We start from the raw sequence: 27808 nt of genomic DNA, 5'->3' as shown, positions 1-27808 counted from the left end.
ATGATACAGAATAAACATAGCATGAAAAGAAATTTTGAGGTAAAAAAAGAAAGGAAAGAAGCACTTCCTCCACAGGTTTCACATTCAATAATCTCAGCGTGCATACGAGCACAGCCTGGCTCCATGATTAGGTTAGTACACATGAATTAGATTAAATACATGCTAAAATATAAACCATTACAGTGACCATTTCTATTGGCAAGGGAGAAAAGCTTCAGATATATTGAAGTAAACAAGTTAAGTAGAAACAAGAAATGGAAGCAAAAAGTGAAGCTATATTCTCATGGAATGATGGAACTTAAAAAAGCCATAAGCAGGAAATTATTCTTAAGCTTATAAAACAAAATCCCTGAAAATGCAACAAGGACACCCAGCAATACCAAATAAGTGATAGCGAACAAACTTTGTAATAACTAATGATCAAAACACACAACAAGACGGAAGAAAAAGATTGACCAGTCCTCGTAGGTCGTAGACATGACTATAACATTTCGTAGTTCATAGATATGACCATAGCCAGAGAAAAACTCATCATACCAACAGGAAAGATAGTACTATAGTGTCCTAAATACATAGTTCAAGCCACGACAGAACAGAACTGATACTCAATGCCACAACAGAACTGAACTGATTACCTATCTTAAAAAGCACTAATATGGTGTTCTTCCATCTCCATCAAGTATCATATCTTTAAACGCACCGCCACTTGGAATCATAGGCAACACATGTTCCTCATGTGGCACGATCACATCCAACAAGTAAGGCCCCGATGTTTCCAGCATCTTCCTGATTGCTTCTCTAACCTCACTCTTCTTCGTGACACGAGCAGCAGGTATGCCATACCCCTCTGAGATTTTCAAGAAATCAGGGAATACCTCAGTCTCATTTGCTGGGTTCCCCAGATAAGTATGTGCCCTGTTTCTATGGTAGAATCGATCTTCCCATTGCACGACCATGCCCAAATGCTGGTTGTTCAACACCATAATCTTGACAGGAAGATTCTCAATCCGAATCATTGCCAGTTCCTGAGCATTCATCTGGAAACTACCATCCCCATCAATGTCCACGACAGTAACGCCTGGATTCCCAACAGCTGCACCAGCTGCTGCTGGTAAACCGAAACCCATAGCACCTAGTCCGGCTGATGTCAGCCACTGCCGTGCCCTCTTGTATGAGTAATATTGTGCGGCCCACATCTGGTGCTGCCCAACACCAGTAGTAATGATTGCCTCCCCATTCGTTAGCTCATCAAGCACCTGAATTGCATACTGGGGAGGAATCTGATCCCCAAAAGTCTTATAGTTTAATGGGTATATCTTCTTCTGCTTGTCCAGTTCTTCTCTCCAGGTCGAAAAGTCAAACTTTCGATAAATCTCAGTCTCCTCCATCAATGCATTCATTCCCTGCAACGCCAACTTCACATCAGCACAGATTGAAACGTGTGGCTGCTTGTTCTTCCCGATCTCAGCCGGATCAATGTCAATGTGCACAATCTTTGCTCTGCTAGCAAAAGCTTCAATCTTTCCAGTCACACGGTCATCAAACCTTACACCAAATGCAAGCAACAGATCAGCTTTATCGATGGCATAGTTGGCATAGACCGTCCCATGCATTCCCAACATCTTCAATGATAGCTCAGCATCGGTGGGATAGGCCCCGAGACCCATTAGGGTACTTGCAATGGGGATGCCAGTAAGGTCTGCAAACCGATGAAGCTCCTCGCTAGAGTTCAAGCAGCCACCACCAACATAGAGGACTGGGCGACGGGATTCCGACACCAGGCGGAGGATCTGATCGAGCAGAGGGCGTGCAGGAAGCCTGGGGAGGCGGGAGATGTAGCCGGGAAGGCGGAGCGGTGGGTCCCATACAGGGATGGCAAGCTGCTGCTGGATGTCCTTGGGGATGTCAACGAGCACCGGGCCAGGGCGGCCCGTGGTGGCTACGAAGAAGGCTTCTTTAATGATGCGGGGAATGTCATCAACGTTGAGGACCAGGTAGTTGTGCTTGGTGATGGATCTGGTGACCTCAACGATGGGGGTCTCCTGGAAAGCGTCGGTGCCGATCATGCGGCGAGGGACCTGGCCGGTGATGGCGACGAGAGGGACGGAGTCAAGGAGGGCATCGGCAAGACCGGAGACGAGATTGGTGGCGCCAGGGCCGGAGGTGGCGATGCACACGCCAGGGCGACCAGTGGAGCGGGCGTATCCAGAGGCAGCGAAGACCTCCCCCTGCTCGTGCCGGAGGAGGTGGTTGGTGATAGATGGCGAGCGGGTGAGAGCCTGATGGATCTCCATGGAGGCGCCGCCGGGGTAGGCGAAAAGGTCGGTGACGCCCTCCCGCTCAAGGGCCTCGACTAGGATGTCGGCGCCCTTGCGGGGCTCATCCGGGGCGAAGTTACGGAGGAGAGGGGCGGTCGTGGCATCGGCAGTGGGGGCGGCAGCGGAGGGGGGCTGGCGGCGGTCCGCGGAGGCGGAGATGGGCCGGACGTGGGGGTGGCGGGTGGAGAGTGAATGGAGGGGCTTGGGGAGGGGGAAGGGGAGGCGGTAGGCAGCGGAGAAGGGCGGGTGGGATGACTTCGATGGGGTGATCACGGCTCCCGCAGCAGCCACCGCCGCCGCCGCAGAGGAAGCCATTTGGGGGACGAAAAAAAGGGGTTTTTTAATCTGGATGAGCAGAAAGAGAGGGAGTGAGTCAATTGAGGACTAATTATTTATAGGGACGAAGAACGGGACGAGTGGCTGAGATCGGAAACCGCAGACATGAGCGGGTGTGGTCACCGCAGTCGAGGCTGACTGCTTCGTCACCATTACTTTGGTATGGTAGTAAACAGGAAAGGAGGGTATCCTCGTAAATCACAAAAATAATATGACTTTATTTATGACTTGAAGGTTTGCATTTCTCTAATATTATTATGATAAATATTAATAGTTTAAATATTTATAATATTCTTATTTAAAATATTGATAGGGTGATGATAACTCATTTATCTATAAAAATTAATATCTAAAATATTATTCTGATGTATCTCATTCAGTTATCTTCAAATTTATATCTTTTAATATATATTTAAAAGGGTTAAGATCTATTTTAAATCATGCGATTTTGGTTATGGGCTACTTAATCTCTTATGATTTATTTATGTCTAAAATAACTCTTATATTTTTAAAAATATAGCATATAAGTTCCTTCCATGAAGTCTGAGTTAATAAACGTTAAAGTTACTCACGTACTATGCTAACTCATAATAAATTATTAATATAATAATAAATATAATTTAAATTTTAAAAAAGATCTATTTTAGCTCATATGATTTTGGTCATGGATCACTTAAGTTTTTATAGTTTTACTCACGTGTAAAATAATACATATATTTTTAAAAACATAATATATTATTGGGAAATCATGGGTTAGTATCTCATGCGCAACGGAAAACAAAAGACAAAATCAGATTTCCCAAAGTTAAGTACTTGGTTGTTGTGTGACGATTGGTGCACGAGAAAACTGTAAAAATCAAAAAATCACATATATCGTGTGAGAAGTGTTACTTGGGGAGATCGTATATCCCCGAAATTTTCAGATTCGATGGAATAGATGAAAGAGAACTCGCATACTCCTCTCTAGCGGTGATCCACACAAGGAATGTAACGCTCATATCGCTATAGGATCTCCCTCTCCACGCACACCGCAAGGCGGCGACCACCAACAGTTCTACCTATGAATCTCATTAGATCTATATTCAATTATTCAATTAGATCTCTAATTTGATCTCTATCGAATCATCAAATTGGATCTTATCCACTTATCCAGTTTGATTTGATCGATATGATTCAAATTGGGGACTCTGTGGATATCTTGTATTCATACCTCTACTCATCGTAATATCTACCATATGTGTGTGACTCTTTAGGTCTGATATTGAGTTGGTCGTGAGTTGATCATATCAGAACTCCTTCTGATATAGTGAATTATTATCTTTATAATAATTCACTCGACTCATTGACTATGTTCGTACCGAGCTACTATGTCATAGTACCCAAATGGTACAGTAGATCTAATCCATTGAACATATCTATCATTAGTTATCATGTGTCCATAATCCCTCATTCATCTAATATCTCAAATATTGTATATTGGGCATGGTAATGTTAGACCCATATAAAATCTTATTCGAGTCTTGCTCTAATCGAATTCTCTAATCGGAACGACCCTGGCTAGAGATTTTGTTTGAACGAATATACATGGGATATTTCTCTCGCGATACCGAGAGTGGATGATCCTCTGTTGACACTCAATCGTCTTCGTAAAGTTAGTTATTATTCCCAAGAATCAATTGTATCAGATCTAAAATTTTTAAACCTATAAGTCCAACATCAAAGAATAAAGTGCTCATATAAGACATTTTTTGTGTCTCAAGTTTAAGGACCAGATACACAATTTAGACTACAGAATCGTTGTCTAACATCAGGTATCATTAACCATATAGTATTTTGTAAGCGGATCAATCAGTGAACTCATTTTCCAATGAGCACTTGCACTATACATCTAGTGTTTATACACAAGCGACTATGAGACCAACCGCCTCCATTATATGAATGAGTATACATTGAACCGGTCTATCCGGTTATCTCGATGTCATTCTTAAATAACCTATGACTATAATAACTTAGGGTCTGCGTTTAAAGATAAATCGGTCTTATTATCATAATCTTATCATGATTCAATTCTTATTTCATAGATTTAAAGACATTACAATATACATTCAATTAATATGTAATAAAATGCCAGTAATAATAAGTAAAGATATTATCACAAGCGATTGGATCTTATGGCCCGAGGATGGTTTCGTCATAACAGAAAAATACAAAGATTTTATCTCACAGGCCAGAAGGAGTTGTCGTAAGACTGACGTAATCATGAAATGACTACATTGTCCTTTCAGTCGTCGCGAAATCTCACCTAAAAGTATGAAACTTGGTGAGGGTAATTTGGTCAATGACAGATCGTAAAAGAAGAAAAAGAAAACACACCCTTTTCCTTTTTTTTTTTTGTTATTTCGATGTGAAACATTAGTTTGATTTGATGTGCTAATTTACATCAAATATTTTTTTTCAATATTTTACTATAATTAAAAGGAAAAAGTTCTTGACACATTGGTCTATTCAATTTGACTTCTTCTAATTAAAGAAAGCATTCTCCAGTTCCATTTTAATCAATGATTCTTTTTTGTCTTCCTACTACTAATCCTATATATATATATATATATATATATAGAGAGAGAGAGAGAGAGAGAGAGAGAGAGAGAGAGAGAGGAGGAGGAGGAGGAAGCTCTTTGAGTTTTGATGGGGTTTGTTGTTGGAGTTACTTCTCCTCCTGGAATTGCTCTGGCAGCAAGAAATATAGAAGAGGAAGAAGTCTTTTTTGCCCTGTTTCCTTCTTCTTCATCCTCTTAAGAGGAGAAGTTTCATATGACTTGATATGTGAATCGCTGTCACCAGACATGTTCTTTATATTTGTTTAAGATGCGTCAAAGGTTTGAGTCCGGTTCACGCCACAGGAGTCGTCGCCTTGCGGCCGCAACCTCTCCTATAAAGCCCACCACCACCACCACCACTCCCTCACCCACATCCCCACCCCCACCCACGCTCTCGCCCTCTCCACCTCCTTGTCCACTTGCTCCCTGCACCTTCTTTCCGCTAACCGGACGAAGAAAAAGCATGAATCGACCTTAAGCTCGACAAAGAGAGACCTCGCTGTCGTTGTTGTTGCTGCTGGGTGCAGTAGTTTCTTTCCTCTGTTTCCTGGTTCGAGTTGCAGATGGACAGGAAGCCGGGTGCTGTTGCGGGGCATGGAGTGCTGAGGCTCTCACCTGGGTTCAGGTTCCACCCCACCGACGAGGAGCTGGTGGTTCAGTACCTTAAGAGGAAGGCCTTATGATTTATTTGTGTCTAAAATAACTCTTATATTTTTAAAAATATAACATATAAGTCTCTCACGTGAATCTGAGTTAACAAATATTACTCAGGTGTCATGTTAACTCATAATAAATTATTAATATAATGATATATATAATTTAAATTTTAAAAAAATCTATTTTAGCTCATATGATTTTGGTCACTTAAGCTTTTATAGTTTTGCTCACATGTAAAATAATACATATATTTTTAAAAACATAGTATATTACTAAGAAATCAAAAGTCAGGATCTCATGCGTAACGGAAAACAATAAACAAAATCAGATTTTTCAAATTTAAGTACTTGGTCGTTGTGTGACGATTGGTGCACGAGAAAACTGTAAAATCAAAAAATCACATGTATCGTGTGAGAAGTGTTACTTGGGGAGATCGTATATCCTCGAAATTTTCAGATTCAACGGAATAGATGAAAGAGATGAAAGAGAACTCGCGTACTCCTCTCTAGCGATGATCCACACAAGGGATATAATGCTCATATCGCTATAGGATCTCCCTCTCCACGCACACCACAAGGCGGCGACCATCAACAGTTCTAGCCTATGAATCTCATTAGATCTATATTCGATTATTCAATTAGATCTTATCCAATCATCTAATTTGATCTCTATCCAATCATCAAATTGGATCTTATCCACTTATCCAATCATCATATTTATACCTCTGCTCGTTGCAATATGTACCATATATGTGTGACTCTTTAGGTCTGATACTGAGTTGGCCGTGAGTCGATCCTATTAGAACTCCTTTTGATATAGTGAATTATTATCTTCATAATAATTCACTCAACTCATCGACTATATTCGTACTGAGCTACTATGTCATAGTCCCCAAATGATATAGGGGATCTACTCCATTGAACATATCTATCGTTAGTTATCATGTGTCTATAACCCCTCATTCATCTAATATCTCAAAGATTATATATTGGGCATGGTAATGTTAGGCCCATATGAAATCTTATTTGAGTCTCACTCTAATCGGATTTTCTAATCCGAACGACCCTAGCTAGAGATTTTGTTTGAATGAGTACACATGGGATATTCCTCTCGCGATACCGAGAGTGGATGATCCTCTGTTGACACTCAATCGTCTTCGTAAAGTTAGTTGTTATTCTCGAGAATCAATTGTACCAGATCTGAAACTTTCAAACCTATAACTCCAACATCAAAGAATAGAGTACTCATATAAGACATTTTTGGTGTCTCAAGTTTAAGGACCAGATACACAATTTAGACTACAGAATCGTTATCTAACATCAGGTATCATTAACCATATAATATTTTGTAAGCAGATCAATCAGTGAACTCATTTTCCAATGAGCACTTGCACTATACATCTAGTGTTTATACACAAGCGACTATCAGACCAACCGCCTCCATTATATGAATGAGTATACAATGAACCGGTCTATCCGGTTATCTCGACGTCATTCTTAAATAACCTATGACTATGATAACTTAGGGTCTGTGTTTAAAGATAAATCGGTCTTATTATCATAATCTTATCATGATTCAATTCTTATTTCACAGATTTAAAGACATTACAATATACATCCAATTAATATGTGATAAAATGCCAGTAATAATAAGTAAAGATATTATCGCAACGTGTCACAAGTGTCATCATTCATGTGATTAACTTGTAGGGCACCTATAACTAATATATATAAGCCCCTCCTATTAAGTCTCATTAACAGACGCTAGAGTTTGCTTACATGGTATACTGACTTATAATAAACTATTAATATAATAATACATATAATTTAAATTAAAAAATTGAGATCACCATCAATGGTGAGATGAGTCGTTGTTGCCTAACAGGGCATTGTACACACGTGGCTTCTCCCGCATTGACGATAAGTTCAGGAGCTTCCGGTCCTACCTCAAGTGGATATGCATCGACCAGTCCAACGTTGGCAATGCAATGGTCTCTTAATCTCTCTTCCTCATTTTGGGCATCTTCGTCCCCCGTTGCCTCTCACTTCGTACTCTCCTACGCTCGCACCCATCGCGACATGGTGGTTCAACTCTCTTTTATCTTCGCCTCCGGCCTCTCTTACTTTTGACTCTCTACCTTCATCTGTCATTGCAACCTCCATTGCTTCTTCTTCCTCGATAAGATAAATACTTTTTTAACTTAAATTATATATGTTATTATATTAATGATTTATTGTGAGTCAACATGTGAACTCAGACTCTAACATATGTCAACTCAAATTTAACATGAGGGACTTATATGCTATATTTTTAAAAATATAGAAGTTATTTTAGACACAAACTAAAATATAAGAGCCTAAACGGTTTATGACAAAAACCACAAGGGTTAAAATGGACTCTATTTTTTTACTTAAATTATATATGTCATTATATTAATAGTTTATTATGAGTTTGTAATGTAAGAAAACTCTAACGTCTATTAATTTAGACTTATATGTTATGTTTTAAAAAATATAAAAATTATTTTAAACACGAGTAAATTATAAAAACTTAAATAGTGCATTACCAAAAATGATAGAGCTAAAGTCCACCTTTAACCCTATCTAAAATTTACTTATTATGGAATTCAAAATTATATCTTAAAACCTTTCTAACTATAAAAACGTTGGAGGACTCAAAACAAATTTTTTTTTTTTTGCTTAAAAAACGAAATCTATCTTGAAATATTGAAAGGTCATCATTTAATTAAGAGTCATGCATGCACCATGCTCCTCCTTTCCATCACTTGATGGTGTGTGAGGTATCATATCATATGATCAGTAACTTCTTAGGATGTTTACAATGGATTGCGTTTGCTTTTGAACTTTCCAAGACATTTATTTATTGCACGGGTACCCTCTTTACGACACATTCAATCATATTTGTCGGCACAACCTTTTTGAATAATTTTTTTTATCATATTTTTGTTTTGATATTATCATAATAAATTTTAATTATCCAAGTTGAAAATTAATTTAAATTCAACTTGATTCTTTTATTGAGCCGGTCTGAAAGCAAACTCCTCCAAATAGTATTCAAAATCTTGTAATACTATATCGATAATATTCTTCTAAAATTTTACTAGTCTAATGGAATATATCAAACATAAATTGTTCTCTTTAGTTATACCTATGCATTCTTATTTATAGTGCAATTCATATAATAATGTGGGCATAAAGTTTGATTGTAATTGCAATAAACCTGTGTTGAATATAGAAAAATGACATGGCAACCGTGTAAAATCCATATCTCTTCGATGTGAAACCAATAGTGTTGATGATATGAAGTCAGCTCATTAGCCATACAACCCTATTATGTGGATTAATAAGGTTTTTTTTGTTGGTCAGGCGGAGCCAAGGTGGTAAAGTAGAGTTGATGGGTTAGCGTGAGGTGTTGATGGTAGCATATTAGATTAGAGGATTTGATAGCAGATAAGATTTTTCAACTATACAAGGAAATCTCTTTACTCTGTTGAGGAAAATCATATATCGTCATTTGTCCTAACAGATATATTTTATATTTTTTTATATGAATATTCATATTTAATTATTTTATAGAAGATATTTCCTAAACAGTAATCCTAATTTAATAAAATACCTAAAATATCTCTTAAAAGTTTTTTTTGTCAATATTGTTTTTAATCAGCATTCGAATGTTTGTCTCAGGTTTTTCTAATAAAATATTATTTTAAAAAAATTATAAGTAATATCAAATTATGTATTTTTAATTGTAATTACTCATAAACTATTATAATGGCATATTTTTAAGTTTATAGTTTGTTTTATTGAGGTTAGAAGTCCCCACTTAAATTATTTATAATATTTTTATTATGGTAGTCAAAATACTCTAATAAACAAAAAAAAATTGAGGGATAATTTAAATATTTTTAAATTAAAAATATTATTTTTTAAAAAAGAAAATAAGGGATATATATATTATAAAATATCATAGTATTTTTTAAGAAAACCATCTTATATTTTACGTATTATTATTATTTTGTAACGGACATGTAAACGTTGGGAATCGGAGGCGCATATATATAACGATCGCGTTCTCGTGCGACGGAACGGCCGACTTCGACGCGCACTGCCCATTCGAATTCGAAGCTCGAAACCCTTCTGCAGTCGCTGGCGATGGAATCAAGCGGCGGAGAGGAATTAGGGCTGGGGTCCCGGTGGTGGATCGCATCACGGCGAAGGCTTATGCCCGATGACCCCTTCTTCTCCACCGGGAATATCGAACGCGAGCTCCTCGCCAAACAGGTAAGCCCTCTCCTTCTCTTTGTCTGCTCTACCCGGTCCTCCTTGCTTTCTTTAACGCTTATTTCTTATGCAGAAGCCCTCACAATGTCTGTTTGTTGTTTTCGTTGATTCATGGCAAAGTTTTAATCTTAGGGTTTGTAAAGGTCGGGATCTGACCGATTCATTGTATCTGAATACCGATTCGATTCAAGTTATAATTTGGGGGAAAATCCCTACAGAATTGTAGGGATCAAATAATCCCGTGTGTTTATAGCGGAGATCAACCGTTCAGAAGAAGAACAGGGGCTAAAGTGTAAACAAAGGGAGATAAGTCCGTACAAACTCTTTGAAAAGCCCATACTATTTGCATCACAACTGAAGAATAGATCTTCCTAGATGATTTGCTTCAGTGTATTAGGAACTCTCCAGGTAGCATGACTATCTCGTTCAGGCAAATACACGAATGAGATGAGCATTTGACAGCCTTGTTCGTCTGTTGATAGTAAAATTGGGCTTCAACTCTTCATTTATTATATTTAACAAGGTAAAAAATAACTTTTTCCAGATGCCCAAACTTTTACCTTTAGTAATATCCATTGTCAACTGAGTGTAAGTAGATCATGTGTTGTTCAGTAATCACTTAGGATTTTCCACTATAAGATTTGCTGTCTTCAGAGACTAGGCTTATGAGTCTATGCACAATCATGGAGCAGATCTTTCCACTCCTTATTTTCCCTTTGACTGCCTTTGCTTATCTTCACCAATTCAAAATAAGCCTTAGAAGGTTCATATCTGGTTGGTAAGGATTGGAGAATAATTTGTCAATGTCCTCCATGTAATTTGCACTATTTGATTTTACATAGATGGGAAAAGGCTAGGAGATGATGACTATTTAGCTTCTTTCCAGTACTTGTTTTGATTATTTTTATGCATACATTTTGTTACTCAATAGCATGTGTGCATATTTTTCTTGATTTCATCCATGATTTAAGATGCCACTAGCGCAATCTAACTTTTACATGTAACATGTTTTTCTTTCTTTGTGTGTCTCTTCATAATTCTTTTAGGTAGCATTGGATCTAACTGAAGATGAAAGATATCAGCTCCAGAAAATGGAAGTTGCAAACACTGAGTATGCACTTTTTTCTCAAAAGACTTCTACATTGTTTATGAATATTTTGAAATTTTCTTGGCATAATTTGGCCATTGTTGTGATCAAGTCTTGGAATTTAATGATAAGTTGTTTATATTTTTTACTGTGACTCTTTGCTAGTATCTTATTTTTGAGGTTCGCAGATTTCTTTACTGAACCTAGTAGTAGTACTAGTAGTATATATTGTTCTCAATGGTGTTTGTCCTGTTCCTGCTGGTCAATCTTATTTGAACCATTAAATTTTTTGTCTTGCTGCCTTACTTTGATATGGATACATTGCTTTAATTATCTGATTTATCCAATCAGATACTATGAGATGTAGCTTAGTGATTTTCCACTCCTGTACGGTTTCTTGTTGTTATTGTTATTGTTGTTGTGTATTTCATGACACAGGCCGAAAACAGCTACCATTTCAGAATAGGTCCACATGGCATGCACCAATAACTTTTGGCATGGTACATTCTGCCCTTTGCCTGATAATTTTATGTAGGTTTCAAATGGAACTTTGGAGGGTGCCTCTGTAGTTACATGAGCTTAAATGTCAATTTTCAAACCTTTTTTTATCCATCAACTTGTCCTGGATTAACAAGCAACTTCCATTTGGATAGGATTTTGAAACCAACTTTGTTGAGGCTGATGATAATTTTACATATCACAATTGATCCTACTAAATTTCCATAAGATATTACTAATCATGGATTGCTTGTACCTCTCATGTCAGTCTGTCCACCACCATATTTTTCTGTTGTTGTCGAGCTTGGGACTTCATACCATGCCAAAGGTATGCTTATCCACCATCTGCCCTGTGAGGTAGTACCAACTTGTTGTCACATCACTAGCTTGTTGTCGTGACATCAAACTATAAATCTTTGTTCTGGATCTTGGGTCTTTTATATAATCAATCCCATATTAGTGGAAATGGTATGGAACTCAGTAATTGTCTTCACAAGTAAATACTTCACATTCACCATGCTAATGTAGAGCAAACTCCTGTCTATGTTTGTAGATCAGAAGTAAAACTGCAATGTTTTGCACTTCTGCATCAGGATTCATATCTTCAGTAAAGAAAGTGTTATTTACTTTTTCTGAAACGTGAAAAGTTTTACTCATTTCGATTAATCAATGTATTGTGGGTTAACTTCTTATTGATTGCAGGCCTGTATTTTGCCCTATTGTTGGTTGTGCTGCTCGATTAGATTGTTTGGAGGACTTTGAAGATCACTACCATGCTCGTCACACTGCTTCATGTTCGGTGTGTTCGAGAGTTTTCCCAACATCACGTTTACTTAGTATACATATCTCTGAAGCCCATGATTCATTCTTTCAGGCCAAAGTTGCACGCGGTTTTCTGATGGTAAGTCCCTTTCTGTTATCTTTAGTACAGCAAAAAGTTCCTACTGTCATGTGTAGCAATGGAAGAAAAGAAATCATTGTGCACTGCTTTTCTAGGAAAGAATAGATTTTGTAAATAGTTCTTACACAACAACAAGACCATAACGAAAACATTGTTGACAAAAAAAGGAAGAACAGTGAGCTCACAGGATCTAATTTCAGAATTTGAAAACCTAAGCATTGCTCTTAAAATGAAAGTTCAAAATTTTAAAATGAAGAGGGACTAATTATGTTAAATTTTTTACTTAATTTCAAGTTATTTAATAGTTGAATTGTGCATTGTTAATCTGAGAAGCTCTCATAATCAGGTTCTTGCTTCTTAGCAAAGTTTGACCCTTGCCAATCTAATTTAAGTGAAGTATGTGAATGGGATGAATGCTTTACTCTGTTGGGTTACTTGTGATGGTTGTTAAGAACTCTATAAAGGTTCTTTGACTAGGTGGTTGGAAAAGTGTAAATGCTTACTGATAATTGCATGATTTTATCTCAAGTTATCGTTTGCGTACAGTTGACAACTGAACCTGAGGTTCCCTTGAAATTGCAAAGAGTAATATGTCTGCTATTAGATAAGGGACAGAGCAAATCAGGGAGGGGAAGGGAAAAACATTTTTTCTGTAGAAAAATAGTTGAGATAAGAGGACTATTTTCAGTTTTGAATATAAACTTACTTTTTTCTTAAAGCTGAGGTCCCTATAGTCTGATATTAACAATGTGTACCCCAAAAACAGACTTAACAACCCTGAAACTTTACCTATTTCTCTATCTAATCCTGCCTTTAGCTTCCTTGTGTTGTAGTTAATATAATTATCTTTGAATAGGAAACATTGTTTTCAATGCATTGCACCTAAAGAGCACAAGTACTAAGAAGAATTAGCAGGAAGGGACCCTAAATCAATTTGAATCTAACCTATATGAATTTTCCATTTGTTAGACAGAAATCATCACTCAGAATAGACTCATTAACAGTCTATTTCAACTTCTAAAATAGCTGTTAGAAACAATACCAAAAATAGTTGAATTATCTAAAAGAAGGGGAAAGTGGCAACAAGACAGGATTTCTTTTATAGACCGGTTTTGGCTTGATGTTGTGTGCTGCGGTTTATAAATAAATGTGCTATGCTATTCTTGTTTATTGTAAAGAGTAGAACAGAAGTTGCCTTTCTTATATCCAATTGGAGTTTTCTCAATCACCTGATAGTAAGTTGAGGTTAGTTGAATGTCAGTAAAGACATCACATATATGAATTTTCAATCATCAGTAACAGGAGATTCCTTTCTCCTGTCGAGCAAGTTGTGATGCCTTGTCCTGTTGGCCCTGAGGGGGGAAGACTTCTTTTGGTTTCTGATATTGTCACATTGGTATTTTGCTGCAACATGCAATGTGTCCTATTTGGTAGCTTTCGTTCTCCTTCCTGAAGGACCTAATGCTTATCTCATCAGAAAAATAACTTGCAAGTTTATGGTTTTCATTTATACCTTCTTGTTATTGCTTAGTCATTTTGAAGCTACTAACTGCAGTTATATTTCTTGAACTTAAGACTTATGGATCATAAAATATTATGATTGATATGTAAATAATTATGTTTCTCATTTGTATGATTTTTTGAAGTAAAAGTATCATGTATGAATCAGTATGAATGTTTGGTCGAAGGCTGTGGAATCAAGTTGAAGAGTTATAAGAGTCGACAGCAGCACCTTGTTGACAAACACAAGTTTCCTACTACATTTGAATTCTACAAAAAGGCACATCCTTCCAAGCACCAACGCCAAAAACATCTACGAAGGCAAGCTAGCTATCCAAAGGAGGCATCGAACAATACTGATATGGATGTTGATAGGAAAAGTTCGAAGCAAATTTACCAGAAGTATAGACCAAAAAAGGCTAGTCTCAAGGAGGGGAAGGAAACAGAAATGGAAGTTGAGAGAATGGATGATCTTGTTTCTGCTGTATCAAAGCTGAGCACATCGGATTCTTCTCCTTCGAGCATAAGCTTTGGTCATCGTAATGCTCGTGGCTTTGCTTTTGTCCCTCGGTCGATACATCATAACAGGAAGCAAACCTCTCGATCAGAAGCCAAGGGATAATGCTATCATAACCTGAGTGCAATGTTTTGGCTTCTTGCTTAGTTTTGTGAGCACCACCTATGATTTCATGGAAGTGATAAAAGAGCGAACAACGATGTAAGTCTCATGCGGAGAATCTCTCTATATGCTGAGATGAACCATTTAGTCAAAGAAACACAGTATTGAACTGTGGCCACGATGAACGATGTGGCTTTTGCTACTCTAGTGTTCTTAGCATCAGATTGGACAATGTGATTGGTTATTCCAGTTGAACAAACTGTGATGAATAAGTTTTCTCACATCGAAAAAAGTATGCTATATATTTTTTGGTGTAATGTTGTAGTAATCCGGCCTGATTTAGAAGGAAATGGATGTTGGTGTGAACCCATGCTCTTCTGGGTATTATAACAAGGTGTTCCAGGCAACTCATGGTGTCACCATGTAATGTTGTATGTCTTGAGTGACCAGCTTCGAATGCATTCCAATCAAATACAATCTTGTTTTCTCTCTCTCCAAATCGAATATTTAGTTAAAGAGTATTGTCATGTTTATTAATCTTTGTTCTACTCGACTCACTGACAACAACTAGAAATCAATCAAAGACTGGAAATTCACCACCAAATGCTGCCACTGGAGTTCCTCTTCATGCATTTGTGAGAAATATCTAGATACCATTTTTAATACCCCGACCCGAAGATGGATGATGATATTATGTTGAAACTATGGATATTTGAAGATGGATCGAACGTCTTCGATCTTGATTATATTTGCACTTAATTTTATGATTGAGTAGGCCAATCGACATATTAAATGGTGCAATTGCGTCAAAGTAAATTGGGTAGGAGATGAGGCTACCTTCTTCATGAACTATATTCAGATCAAGTAATTATGAGAGTGAGATTCAATCAATTGATTCATACACTCTTAATCTCTCTCTCTCTCTCTCTCTCTCTCTCTCTCTCTCTCTCTTGTGATCCACACACGCGGCAGCTGTAGCTTCGGACATGCAAAGGCTATGATCAACCCAAACCAAAAGCTTTGTGTGTCTCTATCAGAACTCTGCATTTCCCCCATCTTTTTCGCAAGGAAAAGAAGGTTTGAGTTGACATATACTTCAAAGCTTCCATTCTTATACCATGTAGCCATGATGACTCTGAAGGCCATTTTGGAGGCTGTTCATGCTTTGAGCTGTTCCATTTCTTAGAACAGGAGAATGAGTGGGGCTCCAAGCAGACACCAATCCATGGCTTCTCTGAAGAGATCTAATAATATGAGCAGGAGATACTGGGATGTGAGAATCCCACCATTGGAATTTACCTTCCCTTCCCTTTCCTTTATAACCTTGGTCTTGCATTGCCCTATATCCAGTTCATCTTCTTCCTTCTTTCTTGCAGCCATGGACAGAGTTATATGAGCAGATGTAGCAGGAACCACTGCATGCTACGTGTTGTGCTGGTTGGTCTGTTCATGTCGAGTCCCCACTGGCTCCCCACCATTTTCTCCTCTCTCAGGTTCTTCTTCTTGGTCTGTCTTCCACACATGGGCACCCTAGTCGCCGGGTCAAGTTCATATTCGTCGTCTCCAACGTCATCATCATCTTCCTCGTCGGGGAGTCGAGGCTCTTCGAGTCTTCTGCACAGCCCGACATTTACGACGAGCACATGATGCGAAGCCAAGTCCCGCAGCTGGAGTGAAGGAGAAGGAAGCCACCGTGACAAAGAGGAGGAGGAGGAAGAAGGTATGCCTACAGAGGAGCTCAACCGAAGAGTCGAGGACTTGATTGCCAAGGTTACCATGCAAAGGAGGCTCGTAGCCAATACGCTCATGCGTTGTCAGTGAAGAGTGGTAGAGAGAGAGAGAGAGAGAGTGTGTGTGTGTGTGTTCTCATGCTTCCAACACAGAGGAAAACACAGTGTTCTCATGCTTCCAACTTAGTTCAACAAAAGAATAGAGAGAGAGAGAGAGAGAGAGAGAGAGAGAGAGAGAGAAAGACAGAGGAAAACACAGTGTTCTCATGCTTCCAACTGAGTTCAACAAAAGAATAGGGAGAGAGAGAGAGAGAGAGAGAGAGAGAGAGAGAGAGAGAAAGAGAGGAAAACACAGTGTACTCATGCTTCCAACTGAGTTCAACAAAAGAATAGAGAGAGAGAAAGACAGAGGAAAACACAGTGTTCTCATGCTTCCAACTGAGTTCAACAAAAGAATAGGGAGAGAGAGAGAGAGAGAGAGAGAGAGAGAGAGGAAAACACAGTGTTCTCATGCTTCCAACTGAGTTCGAGAGAGAGAGAGAGAGAGAGAGAGGAAAACACAGTGTTCTCATGCTTCCAACTGAGTTCAACAAAAGAATCCCTAGTCTGATCGAAGCTGAACTGAGCTACTTTCTTCTTGTGTGCGGTTTCTACTCGTAGATATCAATCACTGTTATATAGTATCTCAATTTGAATGTTGATAGTATCGATCAATGAATCCGATCGGAGTTAGATTTAGTCTCCAACGTCGAGCCCGAGCCCGAGCCCGAGCCCGAGCCCATTGGGACGCATTGATTGAGTCATGTGGGCCCGCCCATTAGGAGACGTGCTTTTTGAGGCGAGGGAGGCGTGTAAGCAAGTCAAGAGCACAAATGCGTGTACATTTAGTTTTCTCCCCTCTTATTATCATCATGTGATGATACAATAATATAATAATTCGGATAAATTGTCGATGCTAATAATAACGTCTTCTCCTTTGGACAGCATAACCCTAAAACACCGACCAAATTGATCGTTCGATCGAGCAATTGGATGATTAAGTTAGGAAACCCTAACCCTAATTTAATCCCGAGGAAAGCTGCAGACACTCGCTCCTTCAACCCAAAACAATACCTGCCCCTTGCCGCTCTCCAAGTTTGTCCTCTCTGATGGATGGCTTCTTCCGAGAAAACAACCCTTCGATGCTTCCAAGGGTGGGGGGTGTCGCCTTCGGTGATTCGGGCCTAATCGGCGAACCAGTAGATAGATCAGGACCGTTGGTTGACATGGGACCCGATGATGATGACACCGGTTTTGAATATGGACGGTCCGATCGGAACTAGAGTGCGTCTGGAAAAGTAATGGAGAGGATCTGGGCCCCACCGAGACGAACCCACCCTCTCCGCTGCTTCCGATGCCGTCCCCCGCCCTTCAAATGCCATTGCCTCTCTCGTCTGTTGTCTCTCTTCCGAGGAAAACCCTCGATTCATCTCTCTCTCTTGCTCTGTCTCTCTTTGCCGGAGGAGGAGAGATGGCACTTTCCGTCGCCAAATGCCCCTCTTCCTCCGCCGCCGCGCGTCTGGCACCCGATCACTCCCCTCTGAGATGGTCGACCCTCCTACGGCCCTTACCTAGAACCGTTCTTGCGGGAAGTGTCGCGGTACCGTCGTCGAAAAATTGGAACTTGGGCGTTGCCTGCAAGCAAGAAGGTCCGGTCCCTTTTCTTTGCTCTGACCCTCACCTCGTTCGATCCGCCTCGCTTGACTTATATTTGGGATGGCTGATATGTTTTTTTCGAATCTTCTTTAGTGAATTTTGGTTGTTGATGCATCTACTGTCGATCTTTGGTTCTTGATTTCATGCCTCTGTTGTTGACCTTTTCCCCTGGTTCGTTCTCCTTATTGCACGGCAGTTGGCACTGTAGCCGCATCCAGTCCAAAAGAAGCTCCTTCCAAGAATGTGGAAATTGGTGGCTTGCTTGGTTTATCTTCAGAGGAATACAGAGATGTGATTGGTCCCAATTCAAGTGAAAGGGAGCCTACAGTTAGTATCACTGTCGTTGGAGCCTCTGGGGACCTTGCCAAAAAGAAGATATTTCCTGCTCTTTTCGCACTTTATTATGAAGATTGCCTTCCAAAGGTCCGGTTCGTATAATTGTAGTGCAAGTCATTCCTTTATAGATTACTCTCGTGTTAAGGTGTGTAATTATGTTCTCAATGCAGCATTTCACTATATTCGGTTATGCTCGAAGTAAGATGACTGATGCTGAACTGAGAACTATGGTTAGCAAAACATTAACGTGCAGAATTGATAAAAGGTGATTAATGGTTTTTTGTATTAATACTGAATTAGGTTATGCTAGTTTTTTTTGTCATACAGTTCTGCTTTTGTTTCCTTCAAGATAATTGATTTGAGGACCATTTATTTTGATCTCTGCTGATGCTAAATGTTTCTGCTGATTTTTCCCAGGGAGAATTGTAATGAGAAGATGGAACAGTTTCTACAGAGATGTTTCTATCATTCAGGTCAATATGAATCCGAGGAAAACTTTGCAGATCTTGACAAGGAACTCAAAGAACATGAGGTAATATTTGTATCTATGAGATGAGGAAGTCTTTACAACTTTACAAGCTCAAAATTGGGAGCTCCAGCCTCCTTTTCCAACAATAATCATGTCTTGTTTTACATAATGTAATTATTGTTATGTTGTAGTTCAATGGTGCTTCTCTGTGATCTTTTTTTTTTTTTTTCATCTTTGAGGGAAAATGGGAAGATTCCTCAAACAGACTGAAGGATAAGAAGAGATGCAAAGTCAAGAAGTTAGGAAAAGAACAAAAAATAATAATAAAAGGACAAAGACACAGAAAAGAAGACACAAAAGGAAAAGAAAAAAAAAACATGGCAGCTATGTCACAGAAGTGTTCTGCGGACTTTTGCTTGTCTTCCAAGCTTTGTCACCTTTGAAAGCTACGTAAATCTTTGAGTCTCATGCCAGATAATTATGTAAAATTATAAAAACTCAAAATTTTTAGTTCTTTGGACAAAAAATCTGATGATGCTAGTTCGTGGGGAATTGTTTTGATTTGCAAAAAAACTGAAGCATTTTTTGTCTTAAGTTTGCTAGTGATATAACTGAGGCTTCTAACTAGGGATCATATATGGTGGTGAAGCTTGAGTTTTTTGTTTTGACAGACAAAAACCTCGAGAGTCTCTCGGGATTTGACATTTTTTATTAAAATGATATTTCAGGTAGCCTGATGATATTTCAACTTCATGTGACAAATGACTTCTTTGACTTTAGTTGAATTTGAGATCCTCTTCTTTCACTTAAGTGCAGCTAGTGCAAAATAATTTTGAATCAAGTCTTTAACCTATCTGAAACGACTTTTATGTTAACCTTTTTTAACTTGCAAGACATTTATGTGAACCTTGAATAAGAAGTGACATTGTTGCTTTGATGAAGGTCATGATGATGACGATTAGCATAGCTTGAATATGTTTGGATCGTCAAATATATAATTTGGTTAAGCTTCTCCTCTGCTAAAAATATATTTCATAACTAAAGAAAACATTTATTTAACTGAAAATACCTGGATTTTTCAATTGGGCTTACAGGGTGGGAGGTTATCAAACCGGCTATTTTATTTGTCAATTCCACCAAACATATTTATAGATGTTGTAAAATCTGCAAGCAAGTCAGCTTCTTCTAAGAATGGCTGGACCAGGGTGATAGTTGAAAAACCATTCGGTCGGGATTCTGAATCTTCTGCTGCTTTGACAAGAGGCCTGAAACAATACCTTGATGAAGATCAAATTTTCAGGTGACATGACATCCTACATGAAGATATTCATGTTTGATATCCCATGAAAACATCTTCCTTACAATGATTGTTTAACATTCTACAGAATAGACCATTATTTGGGAAAGGAACTTGTCGAAAATCTGTCCATTCTTCGTTTCTCGAATCTTGTATTTGAACCATTGTGGTCTAGGCAATATATTAGGAATGTGCAGCTGATTTTCTCTGAAGACTTCGGTACAGAAGGACGGGGAGGGTAAGGTTTAGATGATGTTATTATCCATTGAAGTTATGTCATCTATTGATGAGCTTTCCAGTAACCTGTGTCTTGTACTGTGCAGGTACTTTGATAACTATGGTATTATTAGAGATATCATGCAGAATCATCTGCTCCAAATTTTAGCCTTATTTGCAATGGAAACTCCTGTCAGTTTAGATGCAGAAGATATCAGGAACGAAAAGGTTTGTACAAGGAAATATGACAAGACCTTTTTTCCATTAAGTTATAGTCCTAGATGTGATCCATTGGATTCAGTCTCATAACTAGTGTATTGTTCTTTTATTGGATGTAACTCAATATTATTGGTTTCTGTCTCTTGGATAAATTTCTCCATCACTTCAGGTGAAAGTCCTCCGTTCCATGAAGCCATTGCAATTGGAAAATGTGGTGATAGGTCAGTATAGGAGCCACACGAAGGGCGGAGTTGCATACCCCGGATACACAGACGATAAGACTGTACCCAAAGGCAGCCTTACTCCAACATTCGCTGCAGCTGCCCTTTTCATAGATAATGCAAGATGGGATGGAGTTCCATTCCTCATGAAGGCTGGGAAAGCACTGGAAACTCGACGGTAGGTTGTAAATGAGTATTTATGCATTTCTTTTGTGATTTTTGTAAGTTTCATTTGAAATTCAACATCTTTAATAAATGTTGTTGTGTTGGAAATTTCCATTTGCAGAACAGAGATTAGAGTTCAGTTTCGCCATGTCCCTGGTAATCTATATAAGCGGAGCTTTGGAACTGATCTTGATCGAGCTACAAACGAGCTCGTCATCAGGGTACAACCCGATGAAGCTATTTACTTAAAGATCAATAACAAGATTCCTGGGTTGGGGATGAGATTGGACCGCAGTAACTTGAATCTTCTTTATGCTTCAAGGTACAAGTTCTTGTTTTTCTTATAAGGAAAGATTATGCCAATCCCTAGAATGCATAATATCTGATGACAAATGACAATCCCTAGATTGTCATAGCTATTCCGGTGACATTGGAACCTTGGTCGAAATCATCCTTTTTAAACCAATGACATCCATCCATGCTTGATAAGCTAGTGTGAAAATGCTCCAGATCATGGCCCTTACATTCTCCACATCAGATTCTATGATGACTAGTACATGCTTAATAGTAGACTGGGCTAAGAGAAATGCTCTGACACATAATTGTTATGGTTATTAACTGTCATCATCATCATCATCATCAAGAATAATGTCATATTTACTTGCTCGTTGTATAAAGTTGGTAGTTCAGAGCCGTGTCATCACCCATCATCTGAAACTCTTTTGGCTTTTGGTAGATACTCGAAAGAGATACCAGATGCATATGAGAGGCTGCTTCTTGATGCCATTGAGGGTGAACGAAGGCTGTTCATTCGTTCCGATGAACTGGATGCTGCTTGGGAGCTGTTCACGCCGCTGCTCAAAGAGTTGGAGGAGAAGAAGATAGCCCCTGAATTGTACCCTTACGGGAGTTGCGGGCCAGCAGGAGCACACTACCTTGCCGCAAATTACAACGTCCGTTGGGGAGACACTGCTTCAGATGCGTAAACGAATGCTTTTGCTGTCATTTGAGCAGAACCTCCCAATAAATAATTTAGAGATTCACAGTAGTGCAATAATATTTGGCGAGAATTCTCATGAATAGCGAGGAATGTCTGCGTGTGTGTTGGAGAGAGAGAGAAAAATATGTTGGTAATCTGCAATTTTGACAGCACAAGGGAACTGTGTTTTATAGGTTGGTTAGAATCTTCAAGCGTTGTAGTTGGGTTTCTTCCTCTAGTGTGAGTCACTTTGAGGAAATTTAGTTTGCGTTTACAAAGGTAATGTGTCAATTGGATATATCATGATGCCTTGTCAGTATGACATCTAGAAAGAATATTTTATCTTACTCAATAGTTAGAAAATAATCTCTAGACATGCTTTCATTCCAAATTCCAGACTACTCCTAAACTCCTCTCGAATTCCTTCAGTCAATCACTGTGTCATCCATCATATACGCATCTCCTATGTTTCTATGTGGTGCATGCATCATATGTCTGCTTCTCACGTCCCAAAAATCCATGCGACTACGTGTCACATGTGACGCTGTATGTTTTGCCTCGTATACTTCCAAGTCACAGGCAAAACTGGGTTTGGCCTCCCTCCTTCTCTACTCTCTCGACCTCCTACCCTCTTCCCAAATGGGTCTCATCCGACTGTCCTGCCCAACAACATACGTGGAGGCATATCCACGCATCCATTCATGGAAGACTCGTAACAGAATCAACAAGAGCAGTCAAAAAAGTCTTCCCCCTAACAGAAGCAAAGAAATGGAATACCTCGCAACGAAATCTATTCGATGAAGCTTCTGCCACAGTTCAGAAAAGATGCGACAGTCATCACATTCAATTGCCTTGATGCTCCAACAATATAGGGCTGAGGACCATCCAATCAATTAGCGCTCATAAAAGCCCAAAACACAGAGTCATCTACCAGATACTAGTTCAAAAGATCTAAAATAATAGAACTACGAAAAGCAGATATGATCCTGCTCGGTGCATGATAAAACGGTATTCGTTCACTCAGACCGATGGAAGCTCGCCGCAGTCACTAATGACGACATTCTTTTTGGGGCGATCACCACGGTCAGTCTCCTGTGACTCGATTTGCCTTACCACTTCCATTCCCTCCAGAACTTGACCAAACACAACGTGCCGCTTGTCCAACCATGGTGTCTGCAAGGAAATCAGTAATTACAGAGGTCATACTCAGATTTCTTTGCATTAGAATCAGAAATATGCTGTCTCACTTCTAATGGAACAAGCACAGGTTGGAGGAACAAAGCAGAAAAGATTATTGCTGACTTAGAAAATCTTTTTTTTTTTTAGCGTGGATGATTTTTTTAACTTAACTATCCAGATCAGTGCCTGAAAACCTTAATTAACTGCAGATAATAATCAAAATCTCAATATTTACTTTCTTTCAGTAAACCGCCCAACAGCTATCCAATGACCTAACCATGAATTTTGCTATGGTGTTTCCCTTGTCTAGTTGAAGGACCACATATATGGACAGATGGGTTTGGTTGGTTCACGAGGTGACTAATTGTCCACCCCAAACAACAGTTATGGCAGCAGTGACAAACATCAAATTAAGGGGAAAAGAAAACGAAGATCATGAATATATTACCTAGCAAAGTGTGTAAATAGGTATAAAGCTGGAATTTCTTCACCAAATAAAAAAGAATCATCAACAATAGACCAAATGGTCTTTTAAAGAGTGAAACGTTTTAGACTTTGATGAATGTGAAGATAGAGGAGGATTTTAAAACTTTAAAGTCCTGTTGGATCATGTCCTGTTGAAAAAGCAACAACTTTGTGCACAATTTGAGACCTTAACTGTAAACTAAATTCAACTTATAAACTAGATTGCTATGATAAAATAAAATGCATCAACAGTTTCGTAAGGCCAGAACCAGATGCTGGAATCAGTTTCAATGATTAAGCTGAGTTACCTTGACAGTGCAAATGAAGAACTGGCTTCCATTGGTGTCAGGTCCTGCATTTGCCATACTCACAATTCCAGGTCCCAAATGAGTCACTACAAAAGTTTTTCTTAGATTAGAAAATTTTTTGTTTTGGTTAACTTTGAGTACAAACAGTTGAATAAATTTAACTTACATTTGAAGTTCTCATCCTTAAATGTTCGGCCATATATGCTTTTGCCACCAGTTCCCTGAAGTCCGATAAACAAATTTTAAGAATAAAAAAGATGATGTCACTTTTTAGGTATAACCACTACTATATTTTCAACTAAAACTGTTGAAAACCATTCATGCATGACTTGTGCAATTGAATAAAACGCATAAAAAACATCATTAAAAAAAATGATCAGACATGGTAATTTGAGACTTTAGCTTTATACCAGAGCAACATGGGAAGAAAAATAAATCAATTATGCAGCTATGTAATTGAACAAACAGATTACACTAACTTGTAGTTTCCAGGGAACTAAATCAACTCAAAATGCATAAGATGGAAGACAGATCCCAAATAACAACTAAGCACAACACGAGATAATCTGTTGAACACAGAGCAAGGAAACCCATCTAATGTTTGATAATAAATTCATTCTAGGCTGAATTCTAATGTTCTTAATGAATAAAGCATAATAAGAAATCTCCAAAAAAAAGAGAGAGAGAAAAAGCTCCACTGTAAATTCAATCTAAGATGATCATTCAAGCAAGTAGGAACTAGTCAAAACATACAAGAAAATAAGCAACTGTCATTCATTAATTAGCCAAAATTCATTTCGCCCCATCCTTCCCCCCTTTCTTCCCTCTTCTTCCTTATCACATCAAGAGGACTGATTATAATGCAACTCTACCCCTATTCTTTTGTTCATTTCCAACTTACTTCGCTTGTCGATCTCTCTTTTGCATGTTAAAGTGAAGGAAACTTAGTAGTCCATGAGAAACAAACAAGATTTTTCACGTGTTTAGTTAAGCTTTCCCTTATCAAACAAATAATATGGCTTTTTTTATATAAACATACAGTGAAATTATTTATCTGATTTCAATCTTCATCAAAGATTTCTCTGAATTCGTATAAAAACGCCAACTAAGTTCTTTGAAACTGAAAATGAACACCAGGAAGCAAATTTAAAATGTACAAATTCCCCAACTACAAAATGCATTTTCCAACCACATGTCTCCTGATGATTCTTATCACAATCACATCGTGGAAGCAACTAGGTGATAAAAATAAATACTGCAAACCAATTAAGTCATACAAGGAACTGTTAATTGTTAAGGGAGGTTTCTATCATCATGTTATTCAGCTTCTCAAGAATCAAAATTTCAAATATGAAGCAACCAGGATAACTAACCACAGAATGACGATCCACTAAATAGTAACTTTATGCTTGTTCTCGTTGACAAAGGATATAAAAGTATTGATTAGAGCATATTCCTCCTCCAGTGAGCTCTGTTTAGGTAATCAAATCCAAAGATTGTTCCAGTTTCCATCAAAAGGCCTCAGAAAATAAAGTTTATGGAGGGAACACGAAAGCCAATGAATTGGTTCTCCCCAGTCTCCTAATCCATGACCAAAGGCCAAGTGAAATCATCCCAAGCTACCCGTAAATCAACAAAAAGCTATACCCAGAATGAACTTGATATTTACAGTCCACATACAGGCCAATTGGTGTCTCGACTAAGATGACCGCATCATCAATCAGCATGACTACTACCATGATTATCTAAGCATATGGTTGGCTTGCAGTAACCGTTAAGCTAGTAATTTTTCATGACTGAGTACCAACAAATGGATTTTTATTTGGAGAATCTTCTATATGTTCATCAAAGTAACATTCACATGTTTATGAGGATTTCCGAATCAACATACAGAAGAAGATCACCAACACTATGTCAGTACTTTACCTTCAAACGTTGAAAGATCTTGTCGAACATCATCTAAGATCAAGAAATAGATAAAATGTTTGTTTGCTTGAGATATCCATTCGGAGAAGTGCTGATGTAGGATCAAATAAAATTATCTTCTTGATCCTCTTCAGCACCTGAATGTAGCTTCTTAATCCCTTATTCGACCGCAAAAATGCATTGTAGGATTGGGCTAAATATCTTTAGGTCCTCTCCACACCCTAAAAGCTGATAATCTTCACCTTGTATATTTTAAATTAACTTATTTTTGAATGAAAATTAGATTTGAATAACATCTATATTTTTAGACTTTGTACTTCTAAATGAAAATAGATAAAATTGGACCCCATTTAACTGGTCTTGAATAACATACATCTGAACTGACTTGTTTGCTAATTTTTACTTGTACAAGTGACAAATGTTTTGATCCTCATCGTTGAATCTGACCAATGGAACCAAGATAGCAATTATAGACTAGAATAATTAAATTCAAAATTTACTAGTTGTCCCTTATGGACCTTACCATTATTAAATTTATGCACAGCCGTCTTATCAATGCATCAAAGAAACCTAATCTAGTACCATTTTCCTGAAATGTCAATGCCTAAACAACAATAACATCCTAGAGCTATCATGTGTCAAAAGAGAACTTCACATAAAAGTCATGGTAGAAGGTACAGAAGCACATACATTTCCCTGATCGAAGTCTCCCCCTTGAATCATGAAATCCTTGATGACACGATGAAATGCAGATCCCTTGTACCCAAAGCCCTTCTCGCCTGATGGAAACATAATGCTATAAGAAAATGCAAGGAAATTTTGGTCCATTGTAGAAAGAACTATGAACAGAAGGTACAAGTGATTTACCTGTACATAAAGCACGGAAGTTCTCTGCCGTCTGGGGCACATCATCCCCATAGAGACCTATCACGATACGTCCAACATGACCCCCAATGCTAATATCAAAGAACACTTTGGTGGTAACCGTCGACTGCAAGTCAGAAACCTGCAAACGAAATCCAACGATGCCGAAACACCGCCGTCATGAAATCTAAATAATTCCAATCAAGAACCCATTCCGTTTAGTGCAATATAAGCCAATACCCCTATGACCTCAATCCCAGTCCAATTAAACTCAACCGTGACTTGTGATTATAGCATTGAACCAAATTGGGGCGCATCGACTGCAATGCAAGGTTGCAGGAAGCTCGAAGAAAAAGCCCAATTCCAGCTGGAACAAAGAGAAAGAAGAACAAAAGCCCTGATATCGATTGGCGGACCTTCAGTTCGGCACGAGGGGAGGTGGAGAAGCGGGCGGTAGACCGCGAGGAGGGAGAGGGGAACAAGCCAGCGGGGCAGGAGAGAGCGGCGGCGGACGAGAATCTCCGGGAATCGAGAAAGGCTCGGTACGGGCTCAACAGAGGCGTCCGTCCTAAGGACCTCGACCCAGCGACGATCGCCGGACGGACGCTCGCCTGCGAAGTAGAAGATAAAAGAGAGAGAGAGAGAGAGAGAGAGAACACTTAGTAATACACGGAGGAGGAAGAAGAACTGGGGTGTGGGAGAGAGCGCTTACGAGGAATGGGAGGGAAGCCGCCATTAACAGAGACAGAGTGAAGCCGATGGAGATGAATGAGCACGGCCTCTTCGCTATAAAGGGTTTCCTTGCATTTTATATACATAGACACAAAACCCTCGGCAAACTATGATGGCATAACGGAAGACCTAATCCCCACCCATGAAATGAAACTCGAGTGATGGCCCATTAAAAGAAGCCCAACCCAACACA

The 27808-nt window shown here is 38.7% G+C and overlaps 4 protein-coding genes across 4 annotated transcripts; 2 read left to right on the top strand and 2 right to left on the bottom strand.

Moving 5' to 3' along the window:
• Positions 1 to 388: 388 nt before the first annotated feature.
• On the bottom strand, positions 389 to 2684 carry LOC135639676 (acetolactate synthase 1, chloroplastic-like). Its single transcript, XM_065153540.1, has one exon. The coding sequence runs from the start codon at positions 2631 to 2633 to the stop codon at positions 651 to 653; it is 1983 nt and encodes a 660-aa protein (XP_065009612.1). The 5' UTR covers positions 2634 to 2684; the 3' UTR covers positions 389 to 650.
• Positions 2685 to 9989: 7305 nt separating this feature from the next.
• Positions 9990 to 15095, top strand: LOC135640207 (uncharacterized). Its single transcript, XM_065154440.1, has 4 exons — positions 9990 to 10209; positions 11256 to 11320; positions 12497 to 12695; positions 14365 to 15095. The coding sequence occupies exons 1-4, from the start codon at positions 10081 to 10083 to the stop codon at positions 14815 to 14817; spliced, it is 846 nt and encodes a 281-aa protein (XP_065010512.1). The 5' UTR covers positions 9990 to 10080; the 3' UTR covers positions 14818 to 15095.
• A 2880-nt stretch (positions 15096 to 17975) lies between these two features.
• On the top strand, positions 17976 to 22493 carry LOC135641159 (glucose-6-phosphate 1-dehydrogenase, chloroplastic-like). The gene is made up of 10 exons (XM_065156260.1): positions 17976 to 18232; positions 18436 to 18662; positions 18746 to 18840; positions 18993 to 19107; positions 20139 to 20344; positions 20430 to 20579; positions 20665 to 20785; positions 20946 to 21175; positions 21284 to 21484; positions 21899 to 22493. The coding sequence occupies exons 1-10, from the start codon at positions 18055 to 18057 to the stop codon at positions 22146 to 22148; spliced, it is 1773 nt and encodes a 590-aa protein (XP_065012332.1). The 5' UTR covers positions 17976 to 18054; the 3' UTR covers positions 22149 to 22493.
• Positions 22494 to 22956: 463 nt separating this feature from the next.
• On the bottom strand, positions 22957 to 27753 carry LOC135641162 (peptidyl-prolyl cis-trans isomerase-like). Its single transcript, XM_065156263.1, has 7 exons — positions 27596 to 27753; positions 27300 to 27494; positions 26887 to 27025; positions 26710 to 26798; positions 24260 to 24314; positions 24094 to 24179; positions 22957 to 23314 (listed from the first exon to the last, which is right to left on the bottom strand). Exons 1-7 carry the CDS (start codon positions 27617 to 27619, stop codon positions 23162 to 23164), a joined length of 741 nt encoding a protein of 246 aa, XP_065012335.1. The 5' UTR covers positions 27620 to 27753; the 3' UTR covers positions 22957 to 23161.
• Between the last annotated feature and the right edge of the window lie 55 nt (positions 27754 to 27808).

This window comes from Musa acuminata, chromosome BXJ3-6 (genome assembly GCF_036884655.1).
Source record: "Musa acuminata AAA Group cultivar baxijiao chromosome BXJ3-6, Cavendish_Baxijiao_AAA, whole genome shotgun sequence".
In the NCBI taxonomy this organism is placed as follows: domain Eukaryota; kingdom Viridiplantae; phylum Streptophyta; class Magnoliopsida; order Zingiberales; family Musaceae; genus Musa; species Musa acuminata.
The sequence above is the reverse complement of the archived record's forward strand: the minus strand, read 5'-3'. Positions and strand labels throughout refer to the sequence as shown.

What these genes read in the sequence shown, in the direction of transcription:
- LOC135640207 (XM_065154440.1), top strand. Translation starts at nt 10,081, where the DNA reads ATGGAATCAAGCGGCGGAGAGGAATTAGGGCTGGGGTCCCGGTGGTGG. An exon ending in GCGAGCTCCTCGCCAAACAG is followed by an intron (nt 10,210 to 11,255) that starts GTAAGCCCTCTC and finishes TAATTCTTTTAG; the next exon opens with GTAGCATTGGATCTAACTGA. An exon ending in ATGGAAGTTGCAAACACTGA is followed by an intron (nt 11,321 to 12,496) that starts GTATGCACTTTT and finishes TATTGATTGCAG; the next exon opens with GCCTGTATTTTGCCCTATTG.
- LOC135641159 (XM_065156260.1), top strand. Translation starts at nt 18,055, where the DNA reads ATGGCACTTTCCGTCGCCAAATGCCCCTCTTCCTCCGCCGCCGCGCGT. An exon ending in GGTACAGAAGGACGGGGAGG is followed by an intron (nt 20,580 to 20,664) that starts GTAAGGTTTAGA and finishes TGTACTGTGCAG; the next exon opens with GTACTTTGATAACTATGGTA. An exon ending in AAGATATCAGGAACGAAAAG is followed by an intron (nt 20,786 to 20,945) that starts GTTTGTACAAGG and finishes CCATCACTTCAG; the next exon opens with GTGAAAGTCCTCCGTTCCAT.
- LOC135641162 (XM_065156263.1), bottom strand. Translation starts at nt 27,619, where the DNA reads ATGGCGGCTTCCCTCCCATTCCTC. An exon ending in CGGCTTCCCTCCCATTCCTC is followed by an intron (nt 27,495 to 27,595) that starts GTAAGCGCTCTC and finishes TCTACTTCGCAG; the next exon opens with GCGAGCGTCCGTCCGGCGAT. An exon ending in TCTTCATTTGCACTGTCAAG is followed by an intron (nt 23,315 to 24,093) that starts GTAACTCAGCTT and finishes ATTTCCTTGCAG; the next exon opens with ACACCATGGTTGGACAAGCG.
- LOC135639676 (XM_065153540.1), bottom strand. Translation starts at nt 2,633, where the DNA reads ATGGCTTCCTCTGCGGCGGCGGCGGTGGCTGCTGCGGGAGCCGTGATC.